The sequence below is a fragment of the Nerophis ophidion genome, linkage group LG24 (assembly GCF_033978795.1).
Source record: "Nerophis ophidion isolate RoL-2023_Sa linkage group LG24, RoL_Noph_v1.0, whole genome shotgun sequence".
NCBI lineage: Eukaryota > Metazoa > Chordata > Actinopteri > Syngnathiformes > Syngnathidae > Nerophis > Nerophis ophidion.
Genome location: NC_084634.1, coordinates 24467259 through 24485811, shown reverse-complemented (window position 1 = coordinate 24485811; position 18553 = coordinate 24467259). Strand labels below are relative to the sequence as shown.

Sequence of the window (18553 nt, the reverse complement as noted above, 5' to 3'; positions counted from 1 at the left end):
TTCCTTTCTTTCTGTGTCAGTTCACCACCCGGTGACATGTTCCTACTGTCGCAGCAACGGTATGACAGGCTTCCGCTATCGATGTCTCCGTTGCCGTGGATACCAACTCTGCCAGGACTGCTTCTGGCACGGCAATGCCAACGGCTCTCATAACAACCAGCATCAGATGAAGGAGCACTCGTCCTGGGTGAGTCACCACAAAAAGGTTGTTAAATAAAATGTGTTGTAGTATGTACTGTATATTTTCTGACATAAAAGTTATATTTTTATTCTGCAGATGATTCAGGTTGTCGCCACACAGTGACTGATTAAACCAAACAAATGTATATTTACATCAATAGAGCTCAATTACTCTGATTCAGTGGTTTTCAAATTGTGTGTATGTGGGCTCCATCTAGTGGTATGCCAAATAATCACTTGATTAAAGTACAGTGTTTTATTTTCCTATACTCAAACACAGTGTTACTGTTCAGACTGTGTGTAATGTTGCACACGGTCCAAAAATATTCAATAACCTGTTAAATAAAACCTCTGCTTTGTTTTTACGAATACACAAGTAGTAACTATGTTACTGAATTTGGATGTTGGTCATTGTGGTAGTACTTGGAGAGTGAGAGTTTTTTTCTGAGGTGCTAATTGGTGAAAAAAAAAACACTGCTCTAATTGATACATTTTCTCTACTTGTAAAATAGTTGTTTGGTCGGGGTGCTTTAAAATTATATAAATCGCAATTTTTTTTTTTGTAGATTTTAATTAGATCCATAATTGTCAAGGATTTATTAAAAAAAATAAAAAAAATAAAATATGTATTATTTTTTCCACAAGTTTTTTTTTAAGATCTTACTTTTGGATTAAAAACATTAAACAGCTATTATTGATATTATCATCTTTCACACTATTGCTTTTATTATTTTCCCCATTTTTTGTATTGTATTTAATAAGTATTGTATTTATGTCTTCTCAATTGCTTGTAAATTTAAATCATAAGTATTTTTAAGTATTTTGTAACCTGTTTTTGTAAAGGTTTTATTAAAAGTTAATATAAAATACATTATGAGAATGGTGTTAAATCAAAAATCGATTCTGAATCGAATCAGTACCCCAAGAATAGGAATAAAATCATTCCCACCTCTACTGTTTAGCATCCTTGAAAGTTTTGTTGGAGGAGTCTGAATTTACTGTAAAGCTGCGCTGTTTTTGGGGTTACATTCCAAGACCCCCGGTTTATGGCGAAAACTGCAAGTAATTTATGCACCCATAAAAATGTTCTTAAAAGTTTTTTTTTAGCTACGCTAACCCACAGGTGTCAAACTAAATGCCCAGAGGCTAAATCTGGCCTATCACATCATCTTTTGTGGCTCAAGTAAGCCTAAAAAAATGTGCAACAAAAAAGCACTTTATTTTTGTGCTAAATGTGATCTTATAATTTGACAGGAAAACTGGATTAAATGTATTTCCATATTTAAAAGATTTAATGACATTTTTATTGTGTAACAAAATATTGGAAGCATTTTTTTTGTTGTCGAAAATTCATAAATAGCTGCTTGTCAACTTTTGATTTTAAAGCAAATTATTAATCAATTTGTTGATAAAAAATGCACAAGCATTTATGTATTAATATTCATAAGGCCATTATATGTTTGTATTTATATATATTCAGTGTTACAAGTGGCCCTTCGAGGGGCAGTCATATAACTACAACGTGGCCCTCAATGAAAACGGGTTTGACACCTCTGCTCTAACCCCTGTCACGGTTACTAAACACTTTTCAATTCTGTTTTAGAAGGTTTAAAATGATTTTATTACGGAAAGGCAACATTTTCCTACCTTTTTTGTACAAACCGCGTTTTCATATGAGTTGGGAGATTGTGTTAGATGTAAATATAAACGGAATACAATGATTTGCAAATCCTTTATAACCCATATTCAGTAGAATATGCTACAAAGACAACATATTTGATGTTCAAACTGATAAACATTTTTTTTGTGTGCAAACTATCATTAACTTTAGAATTTCATGCCATCAACACGTGACATAGAAGTTGGGAAAGGTGGCAATAAATACTGATGAAGTTGAGGAATGCTCATCAAACACTTATTTGGAACATCCCACAGGTGTGCGGGCTAATTGGGAACAGGTGGGTGCCATGATTGGATATAAAAACAGCTTCCCAAAAAATGCTCAGTGATTCACAAGAAAGGATGGGGCGAGGTACACCCCTTTGTCTACAACTGCGTGAGCAAATAGTCAAACAGTATAAGAACAACGTTTCTCAAAGTGCATTTGCAAGAAATTTAGGGATTTCAACATCTACGCTCCATAATATCATCAAAGTGTTCGGAGAAGCTGGAAAAATCACTACACGTAAGCGGCATGGCCGGAAAGCAACATTGAATGAGCTTGACCTTCGATCCTTCAGACGGCACTGTATCAAAAACCGACATCAATCTCTAAAGGATATCACCACATGGGCTCAGGAACACTTCAGAAAACCACTGTCACTAAATACACTTTGTCGCTACATCTGTAAGTGCAAGTTAAAGCTCTACTATGCAAAGCAAAAGCCATTTATCAAAAACATCCAGAAATGCCGCCGGCTTCGCTGGGGCTGAGATCATCTAAGATGGACTGATGCAAAGTGGAAAAGTGTTCTGTGGTCTGATGAGTCCACATTTCAAATTGTTTTTGGAAATATTCGACATCGTGTCATCCGGACCAAAGGGGAAGCGAACCATCTAGACCAGGGGTGTCAAACTCAAATACAGAGTGGGCCACAATTCTAAACTGAACAAAGCCGCGGGCCAAAGTTGAACAACTTAACCTTTTAATAGGGACCTAAACAAGTTTTGCACTGAATATTGAACAAGCAAGGCTTATATAACTTTATAGTGTCATGCAAAATCGAGTTTTGTTAATAGCGGGGGTGTATATTGTAGCGTCCCGGAAGAGTTAGTAATGCAAGGGGTTCTGGGTATTTTTTATTCTGTTGTGTTTATGTTGTGTTACGGTGCGGATATTCTCCCGAAATGTGTTCGTCAGTTTTGTTTGGTGTGGGTTCACAGTGTGGTGTAACAGTGTTAAAGTTGTTTATACGGCCACCCTCAGTGTGACCTGTATGGCTGTTGACCAAGTATGCCTTGCATTCACTTGTGTGTGTGTAGAAGCCGCAGATAATACGTGACTGGACCGGCACACTGTTTGTATGGAGGAAAAGCGGACGTGACGACAGGTTGTAGAGGATGCTAAAAGCAGTACCTTTAAGGCACACCCCCAATATTGTTGTCCGGGTGGAAATTCGGGAGAATGGTTGCCCCAGGAAGATTTTCGGGGGGGGCACTGAAATTCGGGATTCTCCTGGAAAAATCGGGAGGGTTGGCAAGTATGAGAATTAGCGTTGGATGCGGTGATACAGCGGCACTGCCACTGTATAATATCAGCGGGCCAGCTCTAATGTTAATTTATTATTGCCTCAAGGGCCAAATGAAATTACACGGCGGGCCAAATTTGGCCCGCGGGCCAAAGCTTGACACCCATGATCTAGACTTTTATCGGCGCAAAGTTCAAAAGCCAGCATCTGTGATGATATAGGGGTACATTAGTGCCCAAGGCATGGGTAACTTACACATCTGTGAAGGCACCATTATTGCTGAAAGGTACATACAGGTTTCGGAACAACATATGCTGCCATCTATGCACGGTCTTTTTCATGGACACCCCTGCTTATTTCAGCTAGACAATGCCAAGCCATATTCAGCATGTGTTACAACAGCGTGGCTTTGTAAATGAAGAGTGCGGGTACTTTCCTGGCCCGGCTGCAGTCCAGACATGTCTCCCATCGAAAATGTGTGGTGCATTATGAAGCGTAAAATACGACAGCGGAGACCCCGGACTGTTGAAAGACTAGAGCTCTACATAAAACAAGAATGGGAAAGAATTCCACTTTCAAAGCTTCAACAATTAGTTTCCTCAGTTCCCAAACGTTTATTGAGTGTTGTTAAAATAAAAGGTGATGTAACACAGTGGTGAACGTACCCTTTCCCAACTACTTTGGCACGTGTTGCAGCTATGAAATTCTAAGTTAATTATTATTTGCAAAAAAAAAAAAAAAGTTTATGATTTTGAACATCAAATATCTTGTCTTTGTAGTGCATTCAATTGAATATGGGTTGAAAATTATTTAAAAATCATTGTATTCCGTTTATATTTACATCTAACACAATTTCCCAACTCATATGGAAACGAAGTTTGTATATTTGCGATCCACATAACCCCAGAACGTTGAAATCAAACGATTGAGACACGGCAGAGATATTTATTACACAATCTAGTCTTTTTCCAAACCTGATCCAAAAGAGCTGTTTAGAATTTGAGACGATTGTGACATAATTTGCCTTAGTTACGTCTGTGGCAATTGGTTAGGGAGTGGCTTTAAGATGATCTAAGATGGTCTAATGTATGCATAATTTTGACCCAAGAACACCTGACATTTGGAACATAAGGAAGGGTTTTAAATGTAGAAAACAAATCGTGATATGACTCCAATAATAAACAAGTACAGGCATAAAGTATATAGTATTGAACTTACAATAATCATGTCTTGTCAAAGAATCTTCCAGACTGAAAATGTTGATGGAATTGAATGGATTCATAGCTGCAGCACTCAGTTTCCCCTGCAGATAGCGCCATCAAACCACTTTCTATTTAAGTAACTATTCAATAAAAAAATATATATATATAATTTAAAGCTGAGAAAAAAAGTATGATATGAGACATGAATTTACTGTATAATGGTTCTCCCCAGGCCTTAAAACACCAACAGAGTGGAAAAACAAGTGGAATCTATATTGAAACTATTATCACATATATTTGATGTAGGACACCCAAAGGCTTACAAAGTTTGCGAGTAAATAGATATGATCAAAATAGTATCAATCTCACGGAGATTCCTGAGCCATTTTGAGAGATAATGAGCTAGCCAGACAGGTAGGACGATGAAGGAACTACAGATCCCTTCATTACCAACAACGAAGCAAATCATTCAGACTTTGTGAGAGCCAACAATGATTACTTTGGACAAAATTATGATCCATAAACCTATATAGTTGATTATGAATATAAGGAGGAAGAACTACAGGTTTTAGGAGCTCTTCTAACAGATCCAGTTTTAAGGAGAGAATTTTTTTATTATTATTTTTTTTTTTCTTTGTCATGAAAAAGGGACGTTTTTGTCATGAAAAAGGGAGGTATTTGTGGTTGGTGCACTAATTGTAAGTGTATATTGTGTTTTTTATGTTGATTTGATTAAAAAAAAAATATATATATATATATATATATATATTTTTAAATAAAAATGAATTAAAAAATTATTCTGCGGCCCGGTGGTTGGGGACCACTACGTTATATGACGCACAAATAACCAACTGAGAAAGTGCCTGGTATGTTAACATTACATATTATGGTAAGAGTCATTGAAATAACTATAACATATAGAACATGCTATACGTTTACCAAACAATCTGTCACTCCCAATCGCTAAATCCCATGAAATCTTATACGTGTAGTCTCTTATGTGAATGATCTAAATAATATTATTTGATATTTTACGGTAATGTGTTAATAATTTCACACATAAGTCGCTCCTGAGTATAAATCGCAAACTATGAAAACTATGTGTTCATCTACAAAACCATTCTGGTTATCACTCCATCTTATCTTTCTTGCCTTTTAACAAAGAAACAAGGAGGTCACAATCTTCGTTCAATGGATGTTCTGCAATTTTGTCGTCCCCAAAGTACAAACCCCGTTTTCATATGAGTTGGGAAATTGTGTTAGATGTAAATATAAACGGAATAAAATGATTTGCAAATCCTTTTCAACCCATATTCAGTTTAATGCACTACAAAGACAATTTTATTGCTGCAACACGTGCCAAAGTAGTTGGGAAAGGGCATGTTCACCACTGTGTTACATCACCTTTTATTTTAACAACACTCGATAAACGTTTGGGAACTGAGGAAACTAATTGTTGAAGCTTTGAAAGTGGAATTATTTCCCATTCTTGTTTTATGTAGAGCTTTAGTCGTTCAACAGTCTGAGGTCTCTGCTGTCGTTTTTTACGCTTCATAATGCGCCACACATTTTCAATGGGAGACAGGTCTGCACTGCAGGCGGGCCACGAAAGTACCCGCACTCTTACTACAAAAACCACGCTGTTGTAACACTTGGCTTGGCATTGTCTTGCTGAAATAAGCAGGGGGCGTCCATGATAACGTTGCTTGGATGACAACATATGTTGCTTCAAAACCTATATGGACCATTCAGCATTAATGGTGCCTTCACAGATGTGTAAGTTACCCATGCATTGGGCACTAATACACCCCCATACCATCACAGATGCTGGCTTTTGAACTTCGCGCCTATAACAATCTGGATGGTTATTTTACTCTTTCTTCCGGGGGACACCACGTCCACAGTTTCCAAATATAATTTTATTAATGTGGACTCGTCAGACCACAGAACACCTTTCCACTTTGCATCAGTCCATCTTAGATGAGCTCAGGCCCAGAGAAGCCAGCGGCGTTCCGTGGTGTTGTTGATAAATGGGTTTTGCTTTGCATAGCAGAGTTTTAACTTGCACTTACAGATGTAGCAACCAACTGTAGCCACCTTTCCCAACTTCTTTGTCACGTGTTGCTGGCATCAAATTCTGAAGTTAATGATTATTTGCAAAAAAAAAAAATGTTTATCAGTTTTAACATCAAATATGTTGTCTTTGTAGCATATTCAACTAAATATGGTTTGAAAATGATTCGCAAATCATTGTATTCCGTTTATATTTACATCTAACACAATTTCCCAACTTATATGGAAACGATGTTTGGAAGAACTGAACTGGGCAAGAATGCATTTTGGTTTTCAGCACCGAATGCTTGTAATAAACTTCTATCTGATCTTCAACTTCAAACCCTTAGAGGCTGGCGTGGGTGGGGGCGTGGTTAAGAGGGGAGTAGTATATTTACAGCTGTTGTGTGCGCAGTTGTGCACTGCACTTTCTAAAGTAGATGTTATTGTCACAAATGCATGATTGATTGATTGAAACCTTTATTAGTAGATTGCACAGTTCAGTACATATTCCGTACAATTGACCACTAAAGGGTAATACCGCAATAAGTTTTTCAACTTGTTTAAGTCGGGGTCCACGTTAATCAATTCATGGTACAAATATACACTATCAGCATAATAGCCACTATGGATTGAACTTTCACAGTATCATGTTAGACCCGCTCGACATCCATTGCTTTCGGTCCCCTAGAGAGGGGGGGTTGCCCACATCTGAGGTCCTCTCCAAGGTTTCTCATAGTCAGCATTGTCACTGGCGTCCCACTGGATGTGAATTCTCTCTGCCCACTGGGTGTGAGTTTTCCTTGCCCTTTTGTGGGTTCTTCCGAGGATGTTGTAGTCGTAATGATTTGTGCAGTCCTTTGAGACATTTGTGATTTGGGGCTATATAAATAAACATTGATTGATTGATTGATAATACAGTCACCACACAAGTTAATCATCATAGTATATACATTGAATTATTTACAATCCGGGGGGTGGGATGAGGAGCTTTGGTTGATATCAGTACTTCAGTCATCAAAAATTGCATCATCAGAGAAATGGACATTGAAACAGTGTAGGTGTGACTTAGTAGGATATGTACAGCCAGCAGAGAACATAGTGAGTTCACATAGCATAAGAACAAGTATATACATTAGAAATACATTCGATTATTTACATTAAGTTATTTACAATCCGGGGAGATAGGATGTGAATGGAGGAGGATTAAAGGGTTGAAGTTGCCTGGAGGTGTTGTGCTGGCGCATGTACAGTAGATGGCAGTATTGTCCTGTTTAAGAGTGTCACATGTTGTTTACGGCAGACGAACGGCTTTACTGTAGCGTGGTAGACGTAAATGTGACTGTTGTTGTGTGTTGTTACTGCGCTGGGAGGACGTTAATGAAACTACCTAACAATAAACCCACACAAGAAACCGAGAACTCGCCCTCGATCTTTCTACAGTTATAACGTCATTGGGCAGACATGCTCTCAGAGACGTCACTCAGGTCCTCATGGAGCTAGGGGGGCGTGGCCTCCAGCTCCGCCTGAATTTCGGGAGATTTTTGGGAGAAAATTTGTCCCGGGAGGTTTTCGGGAGAGGCGCTGAATTTCGGGAGTCTCCCGGAAAATCCGGGAGGGTTGGCAAGTATGCCTCACACCCACAAACCAAATGGGGCACCTAGACAGGAAAATAAGTAAGAAACGTGCTGATACAGTGAAAATACTAATACAAGATTTTGCCAGCTGTAACAGGTTCACCGTACATATTTTCAGTTTTACAAACTAACGCCAGTGTATTACCAGAGAACGCAGCAAGTAAAAATGGGTGATGTGCTCTTGTTTTTATTGTGCAAATGAAGTCTTGTCCACACACTAGAGGGACAAAAACTGCCACTTATCATCATAAATATGACATATAAAAGGCAGCACTTGACAATACAATGTTTTTTCTTTGAGCAGAAATCGCCCGCCACAAAGCTGGGCCGAGCGCTGGGCAAGACCTTGGGCTGCGTATCGTCCAGGGAACCCCGTCACCCTCTTTACCCAGAAGAACCTGAGCGGACCTTGAATCTGGCTAACATTGTGTAAGTTACTTCTCATATATCTTTGGTGTCCAATAGTAGGGAGTTCGGCACGGGGTTAAAGTTTATTGTGCATTATGCATACATTAATTAGGCTATGGAATGTGTGATGATGATGACAGTACAGTGGCTGGTAAAGGATTATCCTTGGAAGCGTACTCGCTCTGGAATGATACAATCAATATTCCCAAAGTGAGACTTCAGTCAGGCTTTCAGTTGTCACTACCAAACAGTGTAAAGGTTACTTTTCAGTGAGGAGTGTAAAACAATCCCTCTCTCACATGCAGACAGCATGACAGGGCAAAAACTAATTCAGCCAACCATTGGTTATTGGCTCCTCCCCTGAAGCGCATCCAGAGTGTTTGATTTTCCAAACATCAGCAGACGAGTTCATTGCATGCCTCCCAGCAGTGAGCTTTTATTCAGGCCAGCACACCACAACCACACTTAGCTGTGAGTACTAACATGGTGGATCTGGATCTACTTATTTCCTTCCCAATCTTTGTCTTATCCAGCCTTTTTCGCGTTATTCATTAATCTCTTTCTGTCTTTGGCTTGTGATCTTTGGCCAGTCTGTGTTTGTTCTGACCAGAAGCGATTTGCCATTGCACGAATACACTCTGAAGCGTGTGAGAATGCGTACCCACTGGGGCGTCTGTACTTTTAATAAGTTGGTGACATTTGCGTTTGTTTATGTACATACAGGCCCTCTCAACCTATTGAGACCACGAGTTCGGCCATGCTGCTCTCCCCACAAGCGTCAGAATCCTCCAAGAGGTAACAAAATAGCTGCTCAGTGCTTGCCTCGTTCTTTGTCCAGATAACTTCTTTATTTGGTGTGGACTGCTCACAAAGAAATCAGAATGTGTCAGTTTTCATTTAACATTGATTTTATTTATTCAATCAACCAATTTAATTCACATATAATAGGTTTAGGTTAGTTTTTGCCTAATCCCTTTCTTATAGTGTGAGTGCAAAATGCTCTACCGACTTGATACGTCAAAAAGAGAAAGAGATGATACAGTATTAACTGCTCACAGATGCTACCTGGTTGTTGTTTGAGCACACTGCAGGTAGTCCTGGATAAATCAACCAACACCCACTCCTTAATGCTTTAGTTACATGCAGGATTCTCACAGGAAAGAGGCAAAAACTAACCCAGACCCACTGTTGTGTTTCATTCTGGTGTGATTATTTTTAAGCAAAAAAAGACCCCCAACATTACAGGAATATTTACTATACTAATGTGATGTGTAATTGCTTACCTTATATGGACAACAATGTTGTGACACCGCACACAGCACGGCAAAAGAGAACCCCTTAGTGTTCAGACAGGTTGGATATCGTCCAATTTTTAGGTTTACAATATCGCACACTGATAGTAGCCATGTTGCATTGCAGCGCCGATGAAATTAGCCTTGAATCAGAATCAGAATCAGAAAATTTTCTATTGCCATTGTTTGAGAATGGGTTCACAAAGTAGGAATTTTTCTTGGTGCAATCGTGCAACATAAAACACATATAACATTGAATAGGTAATAAAATGAGCTGTAACTGAGCTATCTGGTCTTGTTATTGTTCATGTGGCTGATGGGCGAGGGGAAAAACTGTTCAGGTGGCGGGAGTTGTGGGTCTGGATGGACCGTAGTCTCCTGGCTGAGGGGAGAGGGGACAATAGTTGGTGTCCAGGGTGAGATCAGCTGTGATCCGACCCACACACCTCCTGGTCCTGAAGGGGAACAGGTCCTAGAGGGTTGGGAGCTTGCAGCCAATAACCTTCTCAGCAACACGTACGATGTGCTGCAGTCGATGCTTATCCTGGACTGTGGCGCTGGGGGAACCATACAGTGATGGAGGAGGTGAGGATGGACTCGATGATGGCTGAGTAAAACTACACCAGCATCTAGGTCGGCACCTTAAATTTCCTCAGCTGCCGCAGGAAGTAGATCTTCTGCTGGGCCTTCTTGATGAGGGAGCTGATGGTCAGCTCCCACTTGAGGTCCTGGGTAATGGTGGTGCCCAAGAAACGGAAGGAGTCCACAATGGGGGTGGGAGAGTCAATCAGGGTGAGGGGGCATGGTGGGGCTGTGACTTTCCTGAAGTTCATGATCATCTCCACTGTTTTCTGGGCGTCAAGCTCCAGGTTGTTCAGGCTGCACCAGGACTCCAGCAGGTCCCCCTCTCTCCTGTAGGCGGACTCGTCGCCATCCGAGGTGAGCCCGATGAGGGTAGTGTCGTCCGCAAACTTGAGCAGCTATACGGACTGGTGACTGGAGGTACAGGGAGAAGAGCCAGGTGGAAACTTACAGCCCTGATGAGTACCAGTGTTCGTGGTTCGACTGTCCGAGACAATCTTTCCCAGCCACGCGTGCTGTATTCGGTCCGTTAGGAAGTCATTGTTCCAACCGCAGAGAGAGTCGGGCACGCTGAGCTGGTAGAGCTTGTCTCGTAGCAGTCCAGGTAGGATGGTTTTGAAGGCACTGCTTAAGTCCACAAACAGGATCCTGGAATAGGTTCCTGGGAGAGTCCAGATGCTCTAGGATGAAGTGGAGGGCCAGGTTCACTGAATCATCCACAGACCTGTTGGCTCTGTAGGCGAACTGTAGTGGGTCCAGGAGGGGGGCGGTGATGTTCTTGAGGTGGGGCAGGACCAGGCGTTTAAAGTACTTCTTGACCACAGACGTCAGCACCAACGGCCTGTAGTCATTAAGTCCTGTGATCTATGGTTTCTTCGGGACAGGGACAATGATGGAGGTCTTGAAGCAGAACTTGAGCTTCTTGTATCATTAAAAAAACTACTCCACTGTGTGCCATTACTTGTTATTTTCAGTCAAAGAGCAGTGAGAGGTTGTGGATTGAACAACTTCCCCAAGATCTGCCGTTGTGTTGTCAGCTTTTTTACTCTATAAAGGAAGAATTTCACGAACATGTTATTTTTAGTATAGGATAGACATAACCTTTATAATCCCACAATCGGGAGATGTTGTGGTTGCGGTGCAGATTCAAAAAGTCCAAAAAAAGTATTAAAAATGTCGCAAAAGTCATTAAAGTCCTAAAGGGGTTCAAACCAAACAGTAAAAAACACATGAAAACAAGAGGAAAACAGTAAAGAAAACACAAAGGAGGATATAAAAGAGCACAGAAAAATGCAATGAAAAAAATGAGTAATAAATAATACATATTGCGCACGCGCGATTGCACTATGCATGGATGAATAATGAATCAAAAACACCATCTTAACACCCACATACACTGTTGTGGCCGCTGTGGTGTTAGATGCCATCGTCTGCTGGGATGGGGGCAACACGGTCAGAGACAGAAACAGACACAATAAAGTGACCCAGAGAACTGACTCTACAATTAACAGTTATTTTCATCACTTAATTGCGTAGTTTATTCGCCATGGTCCATGATAACTTCAAATTAGATATGGTTAATATTATGAGTAAAACTATTGCCTGTTTCGTCATGCGCTTTCAATATTTCCTCATCAATCTTGAGGAAAACCTCAGTAGAAGAGGACGGCATAGACTACTAGTGGCTTGCCTACTTTTTATCTCGTTTTAGAGCGCCTGGTCTGCCCTTCTCTCTCTCGGCAGATTGTGACTTTGTCTTTCTCCGCTTGAGGGTGCTCCTGATTTTCAGGATCGCATTCGCCTTTTACATTTTTTCCTTCCAAACACTGACCAAAACCCTTCCTCTTCAAAGTAAGAATCATTAAAATGATCGTTTTAAATTACTCTCCTCGATGGTCCACCCCAGTTTTACTAGAGAGGTCTATACTTTCATCATATTCTCATCATTTAGAAATGTATGCATTCTGACCCCTTCTTTAGCTGTATTTCTACAACCTGCAACAATGCATCTGGCAGAGATATTTGGTAATTCCTTCACATTTGTTGTCAAAATATCATGATTCAGGGTGAAGATGCTATCAAAACAAATGCTATACAATATGAAATTCCCTCCAGTCTTCTGTAGGTGACATCAGCAGGCTGATGCAGGCCTGCCCACATATTGGAGCTAAAAGTTCCAAAATGTGTTGAAAGCCTAAAATCACTGCTGTCTATCCATCCATCCATCCATCCATTTCCTACCGCTTATTCCCTTTTGGAGTCGCGGGGGGCGCTGGCGCCTATCTCAGCTACAATCGGGCGGAAGGCGGGGTACACCCTGGACAAGTCGCCACCTCATCGCAGGGCCAACACAGATAGACAGACAACATTCACTCTCACATTCACACACTAGGGCCAATTTAGTGTTGCCAATCAACCTATCCCCAGGTGCATGTCTTTGGAAGTGGGAGGAAGCCGGAGTACCCGGAGGGAACCCACGCATTCACGGGGAGGACATGCAAACTCCACACAGAAAGATCCCGAGCCTGGATTTGAACCCAGGACTGCAGGACCTTCGTATTGTGAGGCAGACGCACTAACCCCTCTTCCACCGTGAAGCCCCCCCCCTCACTGCTGTCTATTTTGAGGGGAAATTTACCTGTAGACATAATTTTTAGGTCCACACCTATGACAAAAGTGCCAATGTTGTGAGCATTAAAGAGGCTCTTAAATCTTTATTGATAAGACACAGTGCATGTTAAATTTAACGTGTCCCTCTGTAAAACATAACTCCCTGGTGCTAGCAGCATTCACGTTGCCCCAAAACCACTGCCATGCTTGACTGCAGGCAGGACAAAATTATCTTGGCCGTTTTTAGTGGCAAATAGTAAATCTGTACAGCTGTAAAGCTGTACACTGACTACTTTAAAGTATATTCAAGTTTGATTTATATAGTATTGAGGTTGTATAAACAAAAATGTGAGGTACTGTGTACTTATTTTAATAATACAATTATACATCTTTTGCTGTCTTCTATGATGGAAAACAGTATTTCCCAACCTTTGAGCCAAGGCATTACAACAAGAATTCTGTTAGAAAGGCAACACATTTAGTTATGTCATCTGGTGGAAGGTTATTTACAGTAATTGTTCTGCCTGTGACTGTAATGTCTCTGGCATAGACAGTGGAACATTACATACATTATTTATCATACATACATAATCACTTTTGCACCAGTTAAGTGATATTGTATAATTTCCCGCATTGATGGGTACAGTATAGTAGGGCAAACTGAACAATGAATGTTCCCTTTGTAATAGCAGGCCTTCTTTCCACTTTTCTTAAACGACTTTGTGTTAGATGTACTTTAATGTGTCTTCATTTATTTTGTATTGAGTCACTCAGAAGTGAGAAGTTGCTATGTGCACTGTCATGCTCAAAGAGAAATGCCCTTCCGCAAATTCCTCCCCCCTAGGGACTAGTTAACTGAAGTGGAGGCGTGTCCTTCGATTTTGTCCATATAGTGTTTGCGATGCTTATTTTGCTGTGTATAACCTGTGTGTCACCAGTTTGGCCGTGGCTCGACGCATGAACGAGGAGCACGCTTTGATCGCTGCTTATGTGAATCGCCTCCAGGGCAGTCCACGGTGAGCGGTTGCAGGGATACAAATATTATATACTGGGTGATGCTGCACCTCAAATATTATCAAACTTCCATCAAAGATATACTTTTTTTGTCAGGAGATATAACCGAAAACGATGGATGTGTGTTAAAATGCATTTTGTTGGCAGCATGTTTTGTTTTAACCTGCAACAACAATCAGCCTTTTGATAAGTGTTGCTGTATGATGTGCTAGTTTGACTCATCTGCTAATTAAGCAGAAGGGAACTTTCCCCCCTTCAGGGTTTCCCCTTACCTTTGGGAAATGTTACTTTTATGTGGCAAACAGCAGTGAACCTACCTAACAAATGACACAACATAACCAATCGGATGTTTAACATATTTGTCTGCACAATGTTGTCAATTCATGTTGACACTAAATCTATTGTCCCCATTAGCGGCATACACAGCCCCAGCAAGCAAGACGAGGAGCACAAACTCATCGCCCGTTACACCTCTCGACTGGCAGAGACTGAAAGCTCAGGGGTGAGGTCATTTTCACATATTTGTCACATATTGATAATCACATGTGCAAAGTGCTAACGAATGTGTGGTCTGCTTGTGTGTTTAGGTGATACCCACACGGAGCATTAACTTTGATGTGAACAAACAGAAGAGAGAGCTCATTGCGCAGCTGGAATGCAAAAACAGGTTTGAATTGTGTAGACAATTATAACATTCAAATAATAACCTAGTTAGTTGCAGGGACGGCGTGGCGCAGTGGAAGAATGGCCGTGCGCAACCCGAGGGGCCCTGGTTCAAATCCCACCTAGTACCAACCTCGTCACGTCCGTTGTGTCCTGAGCAAGACACTTCACCCTTGCTCCTGATGGGTGCTGGTTGGCGCCTTGCATGGCAGCTCCCTCCATCAGTGTGTGAATGTGTGTGTGAATGGGTGAATGTGGAAGTAGTGTCAAAGCGATTTGAGTACCTTGAAGGTAGAAAAGTGCTATACAAGTACAACCCATTGGTACAGATATATATTTTTTCTACAGTTAAAACACTTTTTTGTGGTCTACATATAATGTAATGGTGTTTTTGTTAGGTCAAAATTTTGCATGTATTTTTTAACAAACCATCTTCAAGCTGCATTCTGCTCGTCTCTTCAGGATGTGCTTTATTAACGTGTCTCCACTTGGACTGTCTTCCCCCCGTTAGCCATGTTGTAGTTTTTCCCGCTTCAAAATGTAGTCTACTGACAGATATAAGTTAGAACCATACGCTAGTTTGTATTAGAAATAGCAACAGTGGAGGAAGCATGTGCATCTGCCCCAAAACAAGGGGTTAAACAAAAAGAAGGAGCTTATTGACTAAAATGGCGAAATTGCACTAAGCTCATCGGGTAAAACCTTACCCTACATGGATATATTCCCTGACTTGACCAATGGGGAAAAATGTCAGAAAATTCCAAACGTCTCGACGTAAGGCAAGATTGTTTTATAAAAATCTCCACAATGCCTCAATGGTTTGATTTCAAATTTTCGGGTACTATGCAGATCCCAAATAAACAGCAAGTACCAATAGGTAAGAAAAGTTGGTTTCGCATAATAGGTAGGTATTAAGGGTGTGGTAAAAAAAATCGATTCGAATACGTTGTGCGATTCAGAATTGATTCTCATTTTTTTTTTTTAATTGATTTTTTTTATAAATTCAACAAACCACTACACAGCAATACCATAACAATGCAATCCAATTCCAAAACCAAACCTGACCCAGCAACACTCAGAACTTCAATAAACAGAGCAATTGAGAGGAGACACAAACACGACACAGAACAAACCAAAAGTAGTGAAACAAAAATGAATATTATCAACAGCAGTATCAATATTAGTTATCATTTCAGCATAGCAGTGATTAAAAATCCCTCATTGACATTATCATTAGACATTTATAAAAATTAAAAAAAAGAAAAATAGTGTCACAGTGGCTTACACTTGCATCGCATCTCATAAGCTTGACAACACACTGTGTCCAATGTTTTCACAAAGATAAAATAAGTCGTATTTTTGGTTCGTTTAATAGTTCAAACAAATTTACATTATTGCAATTAGTTGATAAAACATTGTCCTTTAAAATTATAAAAGCTTTTTTTTTTTTTAATCTACTACTCTGCTTGCATGTCAGCAGACTGGGGTAGATCCTGCTGAAATCCTATGTATTGAATGAATACAGAATAGTTTTGAATCGGAAAAGTATCGTTTTTGAATCGAGAATCGCGTTTAATCTAAAAAATCGATATATTATCGAATCGTGACCCCAAGAATCGATATTGAATCGAATTGTGAGACACCCAAAGATTTGCAGCCCGAGTAGGTATCCTTTAAAGGGGTCTTATCATGCAAAACCAACTTGGTTTGATGGGGGAAAAAAAACCAAAACAGTTAATAAAATCATGAAATAATATACACGTGTCCATTACATTGTTATAAATGTGTTTTATGTGTGATTCAAATGGTTTCAATCAATTTACTTGAGGACAAATTCACAAACCGATAATAGTCACAAAATCGATAATAGTCATAAAACAATCTCGCGTTCTTCTAAGCTTGCTCAAAGCGAGAATTTACAACTTTGGTGACGTATTTTGCTTTATTTACATCAGCAAATAGCTTCATATATGGTAGAGATGTACCTAAAGAGCTTTGGACGAGTCTAGCCTTTTTATTCATTGTAGTCCAAAATCTTAATCAATAACAATTTTTTTTTCTCTGTCCTCTTGTGGAGCAGACTGGCTTGTACATGCACATGCATCCTTTGCTGTTGCTAATTCTAAAACAAGGTAACGTTTACTGCAGTTCGAAATTATATCAGTCATTAGACTCCATACGGAAGCGCTAAAAAGTAAAACATGGCTGGTGGGGAGAAGACGCTGTCAAAGTGAAACCCCGTAAATAAGATTGCCCACAAAACGTGGGATTCTGAAGGGCTGGTCAGAAAGCAGTTTTAAGGTGGTCTGTAAAATATATGCTATGCAAGAATTTGTCCGAAGCATCACAGTTGCATGTTATGTAGACCACAATGAAGTGTTCTAAATGTAGAAACAAGTCATAATATGACCCTTTTAAATTCAATGTCCTCCTTTTTTGTTTTGCACCGGGTGTGTGCTTTATGTTATTGTCCTGTTTTCTTCCTGCCTGGTCAGCTTTGTTCACCCCTCCTCGACCTTGACCACGTTGTATTTCATTACCCAGAGAAATTTTGGCAGAGATCAAACGTCTCCGCTCAGAACATGACGCCATGTGCCAGCCCAGTCCGGAGAAGGGCAGCACCAACCCAACTCTCTTGGCGGAGCTTCGCCTGCTCAGGTAAACACACACTCAATAGGAGCTACCCTACATATTGCGCTTACATACACGGGGTCTCTCTGTATGCTATTTTTAAATTTTTATAAACATCCAGCAACATTCAATTGTCAGCCCATTATTTTGTGAGTTGTCAACATTGTGTGTAAAGCAGTGTCTGACAGAGCCTTGCAAACTACAACACAGGGTGGGGGGTGTTTAAGGCAGATGGCATTAACAGATGATGTTTTTGAAAGCCAATGCAACAAAAAATACTTTTCAGTAAACAACAAGCTTAACAAGAGGGATTTGGAACGACTGTGAAACTGTGTTATGGGTATCGTTTTGATACACTGATGAAATATGCTGGAGCCTTATCTTTTTAATCCTTGTTCTCATGACCGCTGTTGTCAAAATGTAGTCTCACCTGTTGGTACCTGCTGTTGTGTATTTTATGATCTGTATGAGTTCCGGAATTTTTAAATCAAACCTTAGAGGCATTCAGGAGATATTAATAAAACAATTTTGCCTTTTTTCAAATGTGCCGTTTGGAACTTGCCCCATTGGTGGGTTTTTTTGCCATTGGTGACGTCAGCAGATTTCTCCATATTTGGTAAAATTCTACCTGAAGTGCTTTCCACAAGTCCGCCATTGTAGTCCTCTATTGTAGTCCATAAGCTCCTTTTTTTTCTCTCTATCCTCTTGTTGTGAAGAAGACTGTCTCGTACATGCATATGCATTAGGAATGTAACGGTGTAATGATAAACCATGATAACATTCCAGACAGTTGGCAATACCGTTTACGTTTTTAATTATCGTGATTTATTAATTATTTTAAGGCAGGGGTCTCAGACACGCGGCCCGCGAGACGTATTTTGCGGCCCCTACCTTAATATGAAAGTTTAATTTTAGTGCGGCCCGCAAGTTTTATATGAATGACGCTTGACAGCGTTGTGTTATTTGGGTCCAAAATGGCTCCTTCAACATTCTGGGTTGCCTACCCCTGCGTTACTGGAAAAGCGGCAAGTGAGTGAAAGCGACGGAGACGTTGCCATGGAGACGAGGGTTTTCTTACGTGCCTGGCTGCAGTC

At 40.3% G+C, this 18553-nt stretch overlaps 1 protein-coding gene across 7 annotated transcripts in view; it reads left to right on the top strand.

Annotated features, from left to right (window-relative positions):
* LOC133542169 (dystrobrevin beta-like) overlaps positions 1–18553 on the top strand; it is a 66694-nt gene that overhangs the window by 27568 nt on the left and 20573 nt on the right. For 6 of the 7 annotated variants that reach the window (XR_009804081.1, XM_061886052.1, XM_061886050.1 and 3 more), the window contains 7 exons: positions 21–187; positions 8564–8688; positions 9391–9462; positions 14090–14167; positions 14580–14667; positions 14753–14832; positions 17373–17486. Coding sequence is in view for 6 of the 7 variants with exons in the window: in XM_061886052.1 (XP_061742036.1) it covers positions 21–187; positions 8564–8688; positions 9391–9462; positions 14090–14167; positions 14580–14667; positions 14753–14832; positions 17373–17486 (724 nt within the window). In the remaining variant the exon portion in view is untranslated. The remainder of the gene's footprint in view (positions 1–20; positions 188–8563; positions 8689–9390; positions 9463–14089; positions 14168–14579; positions 14668–14752; positions 14833–17372; positions 17487–18553) is intronic. The other variant, XM_061886054.1, reaches the window with a different exon arrangement.